Source organism: Schistocerca gregaria, chromosome X, assembly GCF_023897955.1.
Source record: "Schistocerca gregaria isolate iqSchGreg1 chromosome X, iqSchGreg1.2, whole genome shotgun sequence".
Lineage (NCBI taxonomy): Eukaryota > Metazoa > Arthropoda > Insecta > Orthoptera > Acrididae > Schistocerca > Schistocerca gregaria.
Genome location: NC_064931.1, coordinates 106,984,312 through 107,001,207, shown reverse-complemented (window position 1 = coordinate 107,001,207; position 16,896 = coordinate 106,984,312). Strand labels below are relative to the sequence as shown.

General features: G+C 40.7%; 1 protein-coding gene across 4 annotated transcripts in view; it reads right to left on the bottom strand.

The window, feature by feature from the left end:
- LOC126299565 (apolipophorins) overlaps positions 1-16,896 on the bottom strand; it is a 108,544-nt gene that overhangs the window by 39,434 nt on the left and 52,214 nt on the right. For all 4 annotated transcript variants that reach the window (XM_049991563.1, XM_049991562.1, XM_049991564.1 and 1 more), the window contains exons 26-29: positions 15,719-15,963; positions 14,103-14,487; positions 10,649-10,921; positions 9,920-10,076 (exon numbers count right to left, since the gene is read on the bottom strand). In XM_049991563.1, coding sequence (XP_049847520.1) covers positions 9,920-10,076; positions 10,649-10,921; positions 14,103-14,487; positions 15,719-15,963 — 1,060 coding nt within the window. The remainder of the gene's footprint in view (positions 1-9,919; positions 10,077-10,648; positions 10,922-14,102; positions 14,488-15,718; positions 15,964-16,896) is intronic.

Below are 16,896 nucleotides of genomic sequence, written 5' to 3'. Positions count from 1 at the left end.
CACACATTTGGAAATTAATTTATGTCCATAGACTCCTCTTCACTTAATATGTAACCTTAGTATGATCATTTGTTTAGCAGTAAATTTGAATAACTGTTCATTAATTTCTGCTGTTTAAAGTTTGAGTGCATTGTTTGGGTTTAAGTTTAATATCATAATGGAGATAACACTGCACATTGTATATAAACTTCTGTGATATACTTAGCATCAACTACATGGGACTTACAACCTGTAGAGCATATATATGAGGAAACTACAAAAAGTAAGTTACATCTTTCACCCCACACCAAGACCATTGTGTAACCAGTGACACATTGTCAGAAGAGAGTAGATGTTCTGGGTTTGCTGCAGATACAGTTCTGCATCATAGTGTGGGAATGAAGTGCTGAGGCAATTGAAAATATTCGCCAAGTTGAAGTACATGGGACAGTATGAGTCTCATGGACAAAACATTTAAATTGCACACAGATTTAGTGTGAAATTCTGGTGGTATATGAAGAAATCAAATAATGTATCCAGCTGTACTGAAATGGCACCAACAATTTGACCAAAGTTGAACAGACATGGATACGTTAATCAGAAAATATCAACATCAAACACAGATACCAATGTTCAGGCAATTGATGAACTGATTCCCAACAATTTCAGATTTCTTGACGATGAGGGTGCTCTCACAGCAGTTCTCAGATGGCTCCATGAGTGAAGAGTGCATTTCTATCATCAAGAAATTGAATGATTTGTAGAATGTTGTGATTGTTGTATACTATTGGTGACTAAGTTGAAATGTAGTGCAGAATTCAATGGAAGTTATTTGTTTGACATAGGAATGTGTAACTTATGTTTGTAGTTCCCTCATAAATCAACAAGGCTGCAGAAATTACATGCTGTGATTTTTACTTTGAAGTAGTACTTTGCTCCCCCCCCCCCCCCCCCCCTTTCCATCCTTTATTTTTTCATACAAGTTTAGGATTTCCCCCATCACAGTTACAATTTGCACTCAGAGATGTGATATGGGAACACCTTATGATATAGGTATTTATGAAGTAAGATAAAGTTGCATGTTGACATGTCTCTCTCTACGGACTGTGACTGTTAATCAAAATGCATTTATGTTTATCCAATCAGGTTGGTTGGTTTGTAGAACTTGAAGGGCCTACACTACAAAGGCCATCGATCCCCTTTTTCCACAACCATGAAACACCCACAAGGAAGAAAAACAAGCAACGGAGAGGACAAGGGATGACACACAACAAGAAAGACATAGACAAAGACTATAAAAGAGTAATTAAAAGTACACAGAGTGTTACAGTGATAGGCTGACCATCAACTTAAAAAAAATAAAAAAAAGGTAAGCCAACCACCAAGAGACACACTAAAAAGGCCAATCTAAAACCCTAGGCCAAATGCCAGACTCAACCCAAAAGAGAGAGAAAAACCCTCAGATCGAGTGATAAAAGTCCACTGAATGAATAAAACTCAAAACTAAGCCTGCCATTGCAGCATCATCCATTAAAAGTGCATGGAGCATATAAGGCAGTGCATATGTCTGGCTGAGCGCAGTTAAAAGCAGGCAGCCCAACAGAATGTGGACCACTGTCAATGCTGAACCACAGCGACCAAGAGGTGGGGCCTTGCGGCACAATAAATAACCATGCGTCATCTAGGTGTGGCCAATGTGCAGTCTGCAGAGTACAAAATAGTCCTTGCAAGAGGCCCACAAGGAGGAGCACCACACACCGATAGTCTCCTTGGTGACCTGAAGTTTGTTGGGTGAAGATAGGGTGCGCCCTTCATCATCCCAGGTACCAAGGACCATCTACCACAAAACTGAATGGAGATCACACTCCAAAAGGCCAATCACCAAAGCAGGTGCACTGACAGCCTGTTTGGCCAGTGTGTCAACACGTTCATTATCCAGGATGCCGACGTGACCCAGGGTCCACACAAAAACCACGGAGCGGCCACAACGGGCAAGACTATGGAGGGACTCCTGGATAGCCATCACCAGACAAGAACGAGGAAAACACTGGTCAATAGCTCATAATCTGCTCAGGGAGTCACTACAGATAACGAAGGACTCACCGGAGCAGGAGCAGATATACTCTAGGGTGCGAGAGATGACTACAAGCTCTGCAGTGAAAACACTGCAGCCATCCAGCAATGAATGTTGTTAAGATTGTTCCCCAAGAGTAAACGCATAACCAACTCCACCAGCAACCATTGAACCATTGGTGTAGACTATAGCAGAGCTGGGAAATGCAGCAAGGATGGAAAGAAAGCATCGGCAGAGGGCCTCATGATGGACTGAGTCTTTTGGGCCTTGTTCCAAATCCAGCTAAAGGCACGGGTGGGACACACACCACAAGGGTAGACATATATTGGCCTGGAAAAGTGGTGGGAGAGGAAAAACTCAAGCCCAGAGAGAAGAGACTGGATGTGAACCGAAATCGGATACCCTGATCAGGGCTGCTGTTCAGGAAGATGGACGACCAAGTTGGGGAACAGGAGATGGTAATTTGGATGCCCAGGCAAACTACAAACATGTGCAGCATAAGCGGCCAGCAGTCGTCGGCGCTGGATCCGCAATGGAGGGACACCAGCCTCCACAAGTATGCTGTCTACAGGGCTTGTGCGGAAAGCTCCAGTTGGGAGTCAGATCCCGCAGTGAAATATGGGGTCAAGCAACTGCAACGCAGAAGGTGATGCCAAACCATAAGCCAGGCTCCCATAATTGAGACAGGACTGAATCAATGCCTGATACAGTCCTAGAAGGGTAGACCGATCGGCACCCCAGCTAGTGTGACGCAAGCAATGAAGAGCATTATGTTTGTTTAAGCTGCTGAATATGAGGGAGCCAAGTCAACCAGGAATACAAAACCAATCCCAAAAACCAATGCATCTCCACCACAGCAAGAGGTTTGCCATCAAGATAAAGCCAAGGCTCAGGGTGAACAGTGTAACGCCGGCAGAAATGCATGACCCAAGTCTTGGCGCTGTGAAACTGGAAGCTGCATGCTACAGCCCAAGATTGTGCCTTGCGGATAACACCCTGCAGCTGCTGTTCAGCAACTGCAATTCCAGTGGAGCTGTAGTACAGGCAAAAGTCATCAGCATACAAAGAGGCTGATATGGACGCTCCCACAGCTGCAGTGATAGCAACTAAAAAGAGGCAGACACTCGAGACTGGGCCTTGCAGGGCCCCATTCTCCTGGACTCAGGAGGAACTATGGGAGGAACCAACTTGTATGCAGAAGGAACGAAGCAACAGGAAATTTTGAATAAAAATTGGGAGCAGGCCCCTAAGACCCCACCCATGAAGTGTGGTGAGGATGTGATGTCGCCTATGTGTATCATATGCCTTCTGCATGATGGCAACCAGATCCTGACAGCGGGCAAATGCCATACGGATGGCAGACTCTAGGCAGACCAGATTATCGGTGGCAGAGTGGCCCTTACAGAACCCACCCTGAGATGGAGCCAGAGGGCCCCGAGACTCAAGTAGCCAGTACAATCTCGGGCCCACCATCCATATGAGCAACTTCCACAGAATGTTGGTGAGGCGAATGGGGTGCCAGGTTTCAACACTGGTATGACAATACTTTCCCACCATTGTGATGGGAACTCACCCTCAACCCAGATACCGTTGAAATGCTTGAGGAGGTGTTGCTGGGAGTCCACCGAGAGGTGATTGAGCATCTGATAGTGGATGCGATCTGGCCTGGGAGCCATATCAGGGCAAGTGGCTAGGGCACTTTGGAATTCCCACTCACTGAATGGGGCATTGTAGGATTCAGGGTGGCACATATGGAATGAAAGGCTCCGATGTTCCAACTGCTCTTTCAGGGAGCAGAAGGCCAGCGGGTAATTCTTAGAAGTGGAACTCTGAGCATAATGCTCCGCTAAGAGTTCTGTGATCGTGTCTGAGTCAGTACAGTCTGCTCCATTCAGGGAAAGCCCAGGTATCCTGACGGGCATCTGATTTCCACAGAGTCACCTAATCTTGGTCCAAACCTGTGATGGAGAGGCACGGATGCCAATGGTGGAGACATACCTTTCCCAGGACTCCTGCTTCCAATAGTGAATAAGGCGTCAGGCTCGGGCACGGAGCCACTTAAAGGTAAGGAGGTGTTCCAGTGATGGGTGCGGCTTATGATATGGGAAGGCCCACCTGCAATCTCTAATCGCCTCAGCGATCTCTGGTGACCACCAAGGCACAGTCCTCTGCCGAGGGGACCCATACGAACAGGAAATTGCAGATTCCGCTGCAGAAACAATGCCGGTGGTTAGCGTGTGAACCACTATGTCAATGACGTCATGAGAAAGAGGTTCAATAGTGGCAATGGAGGCGATCGATATCCAGTCAGCCTTATTCAAAGCCCATATGGGGAGGCGCCCAGAAGATAGATGCTGTAACAGTGACAGAAAGATCAGAAAGTGTTCAGTACCACACAAGTTGTCATGCACACTCCATTGGACAAACGGTAGAAGGCATGGGCTGCAGACTGAAAGGTTGATGGCTGAGCACATGTCATGCGCCACACTGAAATATGTGGAGGCACCATTATTTAAGAGAGGAAGGTCGAGCTGTGCCAACACATGCTCAACGACAGTGTTTCGGCCTGTTGCCACCAAGCCACCCCACAAAGGGTTATGGGTGTTAAAGTCGCCCAGTAATAGAAAAGGTGGTGGCACTTGGGCTATCAGCACAGCCAATACATGTTGTGGGACATCACCATCTGGTGGAAGATAGATACTGCAGACAGTAACAGCCTGAGGCATCCACACTCGAACAGCGACAGCCTCTAAAGGTGTTTGAAGAGGTACACACTCGCTGTAAAGAGAGTTAAGGACAAAGACACTGACTCCACCAGATATCCTTGCATAAGCTGCCTGATTCTTATAATAACTCCAACAGCTACAGAGGGTGGGGGTTCACATTACCGGAAACCAAGTTTCCTGGAGAGCAATGCATAAGAAAGAGTAAAGGCTGATAATATTGTCAGTGCTCAGCAAGGTGGTGGAAAACACCACCAATTCCACTGGAGGATAATATGATCGTGAGGCTGGGAAGGCATTGAACATTCAATGAGGTGATTTATGCCTCAGGGTCACCTGCTGCCACCGACTGATTTCCTGAGGAGTCAATATCCACTATGTCTGAGGGTCCGGCGAGATCCAGGTCCTCAGCGGACGGCAGAATCTCCATCTCATCCTCAGACGCAGAGCTTGTAGGTAGCGGTGGGGTGGGTGCCACCACAAGTTCCTTGGTCTTAGGGGTCTTCTTCTTGGACTTTTCCTGCTGCTCCTTGGGTTTCTCTGACTGGGAGGGCTTCACTGATTCAGTCTCCGGGACTGGGGAGGATCATGAAGCCCTACAACCAGCTGATTTTTGGCACTTCAGCCACTGGCAGATGTCAGCTTTCCCACTGGTGGAAACCTGGGAAGGGAGTTACCCAAGGGACCTCTTCTGAGCGAGAGGAGCTGAAGACATTGGATGCTTCTCTGCCAAAGAAGTTGGGGTGGATGTCCCCGATGGTTGGGGGGGGGGGGGGGGGGTGTTGCTCCCAAAGTAGGTGGTGCAGGAGTGACAGGGAGGGAATTGCCCCCCGCCCCCCACCATCAACGGGGCAAGTGTAGTCTCTGAGAGGTGACTGGGTAGGTGGAGCTGATGGGGCTAAAACAGTTGTAGCAGTGGCGTAAGAGGATGCCAGACAAACAGGATGGAGGTGTTCAAACTTCTGATTAGCCTTAGTGTAGGTCAGTCAGTCCAGGGTCTTATATTCCATAATTTTCCTCTCTTTCTGTAAAATCCTGCAGTCTGGCAAGCAAGGTAAATGATGCTCACTGCAGTTGACGCAGATGGGAGGTAGGGCACATGGTGTATTGGGATGTGATGGGAGTCTGCAATCTCGACGTGTGAGGCTGGGAGTACAGCAGGAAGACATATGGCCGAACTTCCAGCACTTAAAGCTCCACATCTAGGGAGGGATATAGGGCTTGAAGCCACAGCGGTAGACCATCACCTTGACCTTCTCAGGCAATGTATCACCCTTGAAGGCCAAGATGAAGGTACCAGTGGCAACCTGATTGTCCCTCGGACCCCGATGATTCTCCGGATGAAATGAACACCTCACTGCTCCAAATTGGCGCGCAGCTTGTCATCAGACTGCAAAAGTAGGTCCCTGTGGAATATAATACCCTGGACCATAGTTATCGGGTGTGATGCTGACACAAGCAATCTGTCACAAGCGAGTAACGCCTGTGACTGGTGAGAGGATGCTGTTTTTTATCAAAACTGCCCCAGAGCACATTTTGGACAAGACCTCCACCTCCCTAGACTTGTGCTCTAAATGCTTTACAAAAAACTGGTGCTATATCGTCTTGAAAGACTCCCCATCTGCTCTCATACAAACTAGGTACCAGGGTGAATAAGTCTTGCTGCCATCCTTGGCCTTTCACTCCACCCATAGTGTGGCCAGAGAGGGGAACGATTTGGGGTCATACGTCTACACACTAAATTGAGCTTACAGAGATTGCTGGTGGCTTGCCACCAGCAAGAGAATATGTGCCATGCTTCATTGCATGTCATCCGCCCTGATTCCACCCACTCCGACCAAGGGCCCTCTCCACGGGCGCCACCCAGCCGCAGCAAGGTGCACCTGACAGGATGGCCATTGCCAGGAGTCTCAATGCCCCAGGGAGATAAGCATCTACTCTTTGGTATACGTGGGTAAGTCAACAGGGCAGGCATCAGCAGAGCGATCGCTGTGTTGTCAGGGGGCTACAACCAACAGAATACATGGCAGCCCCACCACAACAGACTGGCTACCATGCTGGATATCAGATGCAAAGAAGTCCATGGTCGGCGGCGGAGGCGCAGAAAGCGACACAGCATAGTGGAAACTGCACCCAGGAATGTATCCTCACCCAAGAGATGGAGAACAAGTGGGACTGCAATGCAATGACAAGAAAGGGGGCTAAAGCTGGCAATATACGATGGACACGATGCACCATGTAAGGTGCCCTTCCCCAATTGGCTGACTTTTCAGAAAAATTTTGAAATTTGGTGGTCAAACGCTACAGGGAACCATCACATAAATGCCAAAACATGTGAGACTCCTTTTAGTCACCTCTTACGACACGCAGGAATACCTTGGGCCTATTCTTACTCCCGGGCCTGCAGGGGGTCCAATCAGGAGATTTCTAATATTCGTCATACAAGGGATTCTGAGATGTTTTAGACAGTGAAGGTCACTTGTCAATGACACATTACTGTTGCTACTGACATAAAAGGAATTCCATTTGTTATGTATCAGAGAATATATTTTTGCTTTAAGCAAATTGAGAGAATGGAATCAATTTATCAGAAGAGGCTGAAACCTTTGTGAATGTCAGGATGTATAATTTGTTTCAGTTGTGGAACATGGCGTCTGGAGTGTAGATGGTGCTCAGCTAAATAAACCCAGAAAAATTCACATGAGCATTTATTCCACAAGTTTGGTTTTATTTTTTACTAAGATTTTCTTAACAAACAAATGAAGACTTTTTTGTCTGTTAAATAAAGACATACTGTTTACTTAGACAGATAATATTCTAGTCAAGGTCTCTTTTTTAGTACTTGGCTCAGGGACCAACAGGTGCTCTAAGCAAATCAAAAAGATGATTGCCTCAAAATTTAATTGCAACTAAATTGAAGAAGGGTGAACTTTTATACAAATGTAAAGATAAAACACAATAATAAGAAACTATGTTGAAGAATCATGTGAGGTTATGTACTTCAGTACAAGGAAAGCAAAATACGTGACAGAAATACAAAGATAGAAGCAGAAAAAAATGGAGAAATCCCATAAAATTACAGGACACCTCTTGAAGTTTGAGATAGAAAACAATAAAATTTAAGCAGAAGGAACTGTTTGTGACTTTGAGGAGAGCTAGAGATCACAGAAGAACTATATGTGCACTGGGTAATAAGCCCAACATTGTGACTGTGCCACTAAGTTTGTTAAAATTTCGGATGATTACTTAATTTTAGAGCATAAAAAATGTGAAAATAGAGAATGAGACCAAAGTAAAAGATACACTGCTAAGCAATAAAATTGCCATATACAGTTGTAACTATCCTACAGGTGGAGCAAAAATGTGAAAAAGGTCAAAAAGACATTGGTTATGCAAATGATTAGAGAGAGATCAAGAGGCCAGTTATGTAGTAAATCAGCATACTCTTTTAAAAATCTTAGAGCCACAAGTAAGTGTCAGAAATATGAAATTATGCTGCACTTCCATTGACATTTAACTCTCCAAAATAAGGAATTGTGATAATGTTAACAATAAGCAACTGTGTTAATACCAACAGATCCAAAACAACAAACACTATAGAACTAAAAGAATTTTAAGAATGGTGAATGAATCATTAAAATGTATTAAGTAAGTAAAATAACTTAACTGTTATTTCCTCCATTAATAATTACTACAAATGAAACACATAAATTATTCAAGAGATGCTGCAGTGGTGGTGCAGAAAAACTATGCTTAATAGTGTACTTCACAGTGTTCAGCCAAGTTGTCATTTCCATTTTATGCACAATATTTTGACAACTGACCCAGTCATCTTCTTGTTTGGTTGGTTGATTTGCTGGAGGGGACCAAACAGGAAGGTCATTGGTCCCATTGGTTTAGGGAAGGAAGTCGGCCATGCCTTTTCAAAGGAGTATTCCCGGCATCTGCCATACGTAATTTAGGGAAATCATGGAAGGTATGAACCATTGTCTTCCTGAATACAAGTCCAATGTGCTAACCACTATGCCATCTCGCTCGGTGTATTCTTCTTTAGGTGCTCCAAGTTGTGCTGTTAGTTGACTCACTGCCTGGGCTCTATAACCAACTCCTTGTGTCTAGTACACATAACAGCACAACTTGAAGAAGATGATTGGGACAAGCATCAAAATATTGTGCATAAATTGGAAATGGCAACTCATTTGAAAACCTGGAAGTACACTATTAATCAAGCATGCTGAGAAAACATGAGAGCTCACAAAAGTACACTTGTTTATTGATGACACAGTGATCTTGAGAGCATGTGAAGAACCAGCTGCAGATTTATATGAGAATAAATACTGTAATACATAAAAACTACAAATGAGTTTAAAAGTGGGGAATGAAAATTGTGAAAGAAAAAGCAGCTGATATAATTATAGTATTCTGAGAAAGAATTGAAGGAGCATACATTACAGCAAAATTAAAAAGACTGAAAATTGTTGAAAGCCTCTGAGACTTGTGACTGAGCTGTCTACAGAATACAATATTAAATTATAAATTCAACTGAAGAAAACAATCAGGAGTATGATACAGCTATAGTAGGTGTTTAATGTGAAAAGGAAGTACTAAAGAGATAGGAACAATTTACATGAGAACCATCCCATTCTTATCTTTGAGGTAATGATACAAGAAAAATTAAGCAAAGTCCAGATAAACAAAATGAAGTTCCAGGTAAGCATGAAAGTAGAGATAATACGATGAATAAGCTGGTAAAATATATAAAAATTTGGATTTTTAATACTCATTTTTTGAGTAAAATTAGAAATTTGATTTAGATTTTAATTCTGGAATATGTAGCAGTAATTGAACACTTCTTGTGTATCTATTTCACCTAAAATGATTTGGAGATATAAAAATAGAGGCTCAAAGGACCCCCTAGAGTGTAGTTCCAAGTTGAAAATCTTATCAAATATTCATAAAGATCTGCTTGGAAACCTCAAACAAAACCTGACAACTGTAGAATATGCAGATAGTATTTTCCAAGAGGTGTGACAGGTAACATAGAAGATGGACATTCATTATCTGACCCAAGACTTACTGATCAATGACGCTTCAAAGTGTGTATACATTTTTTTGACGCATCTTGTATTTGCTTTCACCTTACCTCCAGCATTACTCCATGTTGTTTCCAGTGTTCGGGGCTCTTCCTTTGGTAAAATAAGATCCCACTTGGTTCTACCCTCCTTCTCATCACCAGCAGCTTCTCCTATGAGTTTAAGGGTGTTCTCATTGTTCCAAATAAGGACGTTGCTGACTGTGAACTGTGAAGATAATTGCATGCTCTAAGATATGTGGTTAAAATAATTAATAACCTTATTCAGTTACTCTAGCAACTGAAGGAACATTAATAGAAAACTTAATATAAAGATGGTAATTTATGATGACTGATATATGAAGGAATTCAAATAGTCTGCTGTCATAACATAGCTGAACCATCATTTGTTCAGGAAATATTTCTCTACCAGCTTCATTTTATCTAATTTTGATAAGTTACTTACTTAATCCAGCCATTTCAACACATTCTCAGACTGTAGACAAAATTTTGGAATAATTATAATGGTCTTATAACTTGCACATATTCTGCAAAGATATGACCATAATAAACCCAAACTTATAGAAAATTCAGAATTTATTTAATGTAATAATCACTATAACGTCCAATTTTTGCATCACTTATGAAAATTGTGCTAACTGAAGAGACTGAAAGGAGCAGTGCAGAAAGAATGTGACAATATTTCAAGCTAAATTAAGTGAAGTACAATTTGATTGATAGAATACTCTGGTACATATTTATATCACTTCTTCAGAGTAAATTTTAATGTGAATTTCTTACCTCGGGTGCTGATTCAGGTTGAGATGAAAAAGTTCCTATTATGGTGTGTTTTAGCTGTTTCAGTTTGTCAAAAGGCAAAAGTAATTCCACAGTATTTTCTATCTGCTTCACAGCAACTGGACTGTAACCTCTGTTTATCTTGCCAACAATGTTAGCTCGGTATCCTTGACTACATTCACTGTTGAGGTTGTATGTTATGAAAGTTTCATCGATTTCAGAATTAAGCTTGATAACAGATGTTCTGCCACCTAATACTGAACCTTGACCTGAAAACTAATAAAATTGCATGTTCTTGAAAACCCTCCTGTCAAACAAATTGATATACAAATAATTTCTCACACTCCTGACTCAGACAAAAGAGGGTTTCTTCATTTTTATTCTCTTTGTCTGTTCATGACTGTGCAAGCAATCAAACAAAAATAGTTACTACTTTTACTTTATCAAGACGTATGTTTAAATAGATAATGATAATACATAATGAAACTTGGCATTATCGATATTAATTAACTGTGAAACTACATTAATTTTTAGTGTTAGTTTAATTGTTGTACTGATTCAATGTTTGTTATGTCACACAATAGCTGTTTTTCAATAAACTTGGTACAACAGTTAATTCAAATACACTTACATATTCTAGAGACTACATTCTTTTAAACATATCTGCAATATTATACACCCTAATATAAAAATCTTTGGTGTTTCCAGTATTTCTCATTGATAATTTTTGTCAGTTACATGTCTTGATTCTCGGGGATAACTGTCACCAAGTAACATATGGTTAGCTTTTGCTTGGACTGCATCTCACAGCACACCAATACACTAGGCAGTCCATTCTGCAAGATTTTGGTTCACATGCAAGAGCCTTCTGCATATACAGGGTGAGTAAGGAGGACAGGTACATGCTTTGAGAGGTAATAGTATTAGTGATTCTGAACAAAAAACTTCATATGGATGTATTCCCTATTCCGAATGGTTTCCGAGATAGAAAACGTTTAATATCACTTGTTTTTCTTGAATAACTCAAAAACCACATCCTCCAGCAAAATGTGCTGCAGTACAAAATTAAACTATAATAAATTTACTACAAAAAAGCTCCTATTCATTTTTTTTCTACACTCACTCAACGTGCATGTGCTGTAGCTTATGTAGTTTTTGTAGGCCAATCTGAGGTAGTTTCCCAACTTGATAGACCACACATGTCTCATATCAAACTGTTTGCCTCAACTTGCTACCTCAATATGCTACCTTGTCAGATTAGTGCCAAAGTGTCAATGAAAGAGCCTAAAGAACAGTGTTTTTGTGTGTGTGTGTTTGTGTGTGTGTGTGTGTGTGTGTGTGTGTGTGTGTGTGTGTGTGTGTGTGAAATTTTCCTGAAAAGTTGGTGAAACTTCCTAAAAGGCATTGCAATTGCTTAGCCAAGCATATGGAGAGGACTATATGACTTTCGCACAGTGGTATGAGAGGTTTAAGCATTTTCAACATGGCAGAGTGTTGGACAGTGATTATTCCCAGCCTGGATGACCTTCTGTATAAGCAGAAGATGACCATGTCAAGACAGTTCATGCTGTGATCCACAGAAATCATTGCTTAACAGTTAGAGAAATTGCTGGTGTAGTAGGCATCAGAATAAAACTGAACTGTGGGAAAACCAGACTTGGATATTGCATAATGACAATGCACCACCTCACATGTCACTGCTTGTGTGCAGATATCTAGCAAAATATCATATTCCTGTAATGACCGATCTATCATATTCTCCTGACATAACCCCAAAAAACTGTTTCCTGTTTTCCAAACTTAAAATCACATTGAAAGGATGTTGTTTCCAAACCATAGAGGAAATTCATGACAATACTACATGAGATCTGCATGCTATCCCAGAAAATGTGTTCAAGGAGGCTGTCCAAAAGTGGAAGAAATGATGGGAATGGTGTATTGCCAGCACAGAGATTATTTTGAGGGGCACAGTGGTTATAATGTTGTACGATAAGAAATAAAAGTGTTATAGCAAAAGTTTGGTTTCTTTTTTAACACAACTCGTACATATAATTGCAAAAGTCCCATTTTTGGTTGCCTTAAAACTGGAAGAAAAGTGATTGTCAAGATTACACTTTCGTTATAGCTATCATCTGCAAGTTGATTAGATTTGGGATTATCATCTTTGAATGTTTCTGTGCTTCATCTTCCATCAGAAAATCAGGAGTGTATTCATAGTATTCTAACTGCTATTTTCCTAATACATCTGTGCTTATAGCTTTAATGGTTCCTACACTGGTATCTTCTCACATATATCTTATTTTGCTTCAAATTCTTCAATGTTTTTATGTTTTTTCCAAAGTTTTTTCCTTTGTCATATGGCTGCACTTTTTCTGTGATAGTGAATATTTTAACTCTTATTTGATGAAATTTTTAGTCATAAGCTAAATAAATAAATAAAAATTTAAAAAATGTGACTAATGGGTGGCACAAATTATTTTTTAGGTTTCCATGACTGAAATAACACGTTTCATACAGACCGTTTCTGGAAATCTAGTAGTCGTCTTTCATGCTTCACATTTTGCGTGATAATGTGCCTACGACAATTTGTACTGAAATGTATGAGTATTTTGGAGGTAACTGGTTCAAATCCTAATGGAGGCAGAAAATTTCAGTACTTTCATTTATTCAGCAAGAAGAGGAGAGAGGATGGCATAAGTTCCCAATCACCAAACTATACACAAATGTCCTGGATTAGATTTTAAATCTCTCTGCAATGCATCACTGAGTTAGCACATGTGACATTCTTGATGGTGATCCGTCCATCAGATGGATATGTTAGGCTATGTGGTACCCTAGGTATTCTTTGAGAAGAGTAGACAATGTGCTGACATTGGGTTGCACCCTCTCCCATCTCTCATCATCATACAGCACACTCATGACACCACACATCCATTAGAGTCACCTACACTCAATGAGGCACACATAAGACACAACACTCATACACAATGAGGAAATGGGCCCTTTTGTGAAGAAGAGGGAAACACTTTCAAATTAGGCAGCTGCTCCTACCATTTGGAGGTACCAAGCCAACAATACTGTAAGACTTTTCCTTTCTTGTTTGGTAATGCTGGTGCTGAAGGAGATAAAAAGGTAACATTATGGATAACCAGCATGCTGGGTTGTATGTATGTCCTGCCAAGGTTCAGTGAAAAACTTGACTTTGATGTAAGTGTATGTGCAATCTTAACGTGGTTTGCATGTTATAATGGAATATACCATTTTGTCTGGCTGTTCTCTGCATCAAACAAGGTAACATTATGTATTTCAGAAAGTCTATTATTAAATGATACTTCTTCTTAAGTGATCTTGAAAATTCAAAACTTAAAAAAAACAATAAACCTATTTTTATTCTGAAACGAAAAATTATCTTCCCTCTGATAAATACATCCACTCATAGCAAGAGGGCTGTACTTACCTGTCCAGAAATTAGTTTTTTCTCTCCTTGTGGAAGTAATTTTCCAGACAAGAACAGTTTCAAATCATGCTTTCCTTCTGTTTCAAACAAAAACTTTGCTTCTCCTTGAAATGAATCTCTTGTTAGACCAGATTCAAGTAAGAAGTCTGTCTTCCACTTTGGCTGACTACTAGAAGCACTCTCACGATCTTCTGCTTGAAGTTGAAGACCCAGTTTAGTATCAGCCTGTGTAAGATGTAGTGCTCTTCCTAATTTGAAACCTAAGTATCTTCCAGTTGGAAGTATCAGTTCACCCTGTCCTTCCAGTTCACCATCATCTATTGCTCCAGAAAGGCTTCCTTTGAAGTTCAGTGTTGTTAGCTGATCCAGTAGTCTTAATGTGTTCCTTAAAGTGTAAACATATTGAATGAGTAAACTATAGCACTATAGTATCAGAAGGACTCTAATATAGGGATTATTTTGGCAGTTACTCTAGTATGTGCACAAAGAACATTTTTGCTTATAGCTTAATAATGTAAACTAAGGGAAAGACAACCACTCACATATAGCAGATTGATGCATAGAGTGACAAGCAACAAAGAATGGGATTCACACTAGCTCTTTATCCAGCAATAGTATGCATATTCACATAATCAACCACACAGACACCCAAATGCACACTCCTGTCACTATGGCAAGCATTAGTTGTTATCAAAATATGAAATACTATATCAGATTGCAACACTGAAACAATTTGAGACAAGGTGGTCAATGCCTTCATGGAAAAATGTTTGCAGTTGCCTATGGAACCATGATTGTACTCAGGTGTGCAGCTCTTCATCTGAAGCAAATCAATGGTGATGAATGTCTTTCTTCACCGCTAGAAAAATACACAAATTTCATGGGGAGAGATCAGAACTGTATGGATGATGTGTATTAGCTTCCCAGCAAAACTTCCACAGCATTGTTGAAACAGCACTGGCAACATGTGGATCTGTCCTTGCAATTTCCCCATATGTTTGGAGCCCTAAGGAAAGACATTTGCCACCACCAACTTGCTTCAGATGAAGAGGTGCATGCCTGGGTACAATCATGGTTCTTTAGGCAACTGCAACCATTTTTCCATGAAGGCATTAACTGTATTATCCCACAGAGGGATAAATGTATTAACTGTTATGGCGTTCACTTTTGAAGTAATAAATATCTGTCAGTCTCATTTTCATTTGACTGCCCCTTATATATTTCTATGCAGTTCCAAAATTCCTCCTCCACACTTTTTCATATCCAGCTATATCAAATTTTCTTATACTAAGGTTTCTACAAATTCAGTTATGAGAATAAGACATCTAAAAATACATGGAACTCAGGTGAAGTAGAATATTCCAAATTCCTCTGAGGAGATACTGGAGTAGCAGAGAAGAAGACATAGAATTTAGTGAAATACAGATAAACACATAGTTAAATTTTTTAACTAAAAGCTGTTGTGAAGATTATACTAAATTATTTCACTTTCATTCAAGGTAAAATGCTCCTACAAACAAAATTCTTTTTTACATGATTATTTACTCTAATTTGCTGTTGTTGTTATTGTGAATGACAAGAATCTGATATAAAACTGAATTATATATAAGACTTACTTTGAGTCAATTGATTTTTCTTTAACATCATTCTCAGTCTTAAAATGCAACTGTTTTGATTGATCTCTATCAGCATCCCAGTACAAATCAATTGCTGCAGAACGCTGTGATCCAGACAGTGTAAGATCTCCAGTTGCTTTAATTTTACGGTGCAGTTTTGGTACATCAATCTGCAGAGTGCCAGTTCCAACTCCATTGTTGTATTTGAATGTTACAGTTCCATCCAGGTAGTTTTTCACAAACACCTATAATTAGCAGGATATATATATATATATATATTAGTATATTGTGTGTAACAGTAAGCATCTAACTACTATATTGTTACTATGATCACATAACATATGAAACTCATATTTAGCTACAACTGCTACAAAGTTCCATTCAAAATGAGAAGTGTTTCAGGTTTTGCAAAACACAAGCATACAATTATTGATAATCAACCTGCCAAGAAGTGAGGTGCTCTCAGTATCTGTAAATTTGACTGTATTTTTGTTTGTAATTTACGTTTGTCAATAGTTCCAAAATTCCTCCTCCACTACCTTGTCATATCCAGCTATATCAAATTTTGTTTCAGAATCATATATTCATGATTTTCCTGTAAGTTTTTGTTTTCCACAGTTATAACCACATCATATTCCCAATATTTCCAGATCTACTCATACAAAGGCTGAAGTCTGGTGTACACAATGGAAGCAACAGAATGTTTCCAAACCTATATGAAATACTTGTTCTCCAAATTTGCAAAAACATTTTGTAAGCTAAATGTTTTTTTTCTACTGAAAATTCTCACTGAAGCTGTTGTCTCATCCAAACAAGACACAGCCAGGTCAAAAGCACGACAGATGCAAAGATGTGAGCTGGTGCCAGTGCCATAGAGACTCGACACTTACACGAGTTCCGACAGCACCACGGGCAGTGCTGAGGATGAAGATATCAACTTCACCTTGGCGAACTGCTGGCCGAGTAAAATCTGCCAATGACCGGACGACAACAGACAGAAGCCTACTCGGAAGACACAAGAGCAGCTTTTGCCCAGTTGGTTATAGATCATTGTCCAGGGCTGTCTTAGACAGGAAATGTAGTTTAGTGAACTTTTCGAAGTGAACAGACAGTTGTTGTGAATTGCATTTGCTGTGTACAATGAACTTTACCTGTGATTATTTGCACTTAGCCTCTGA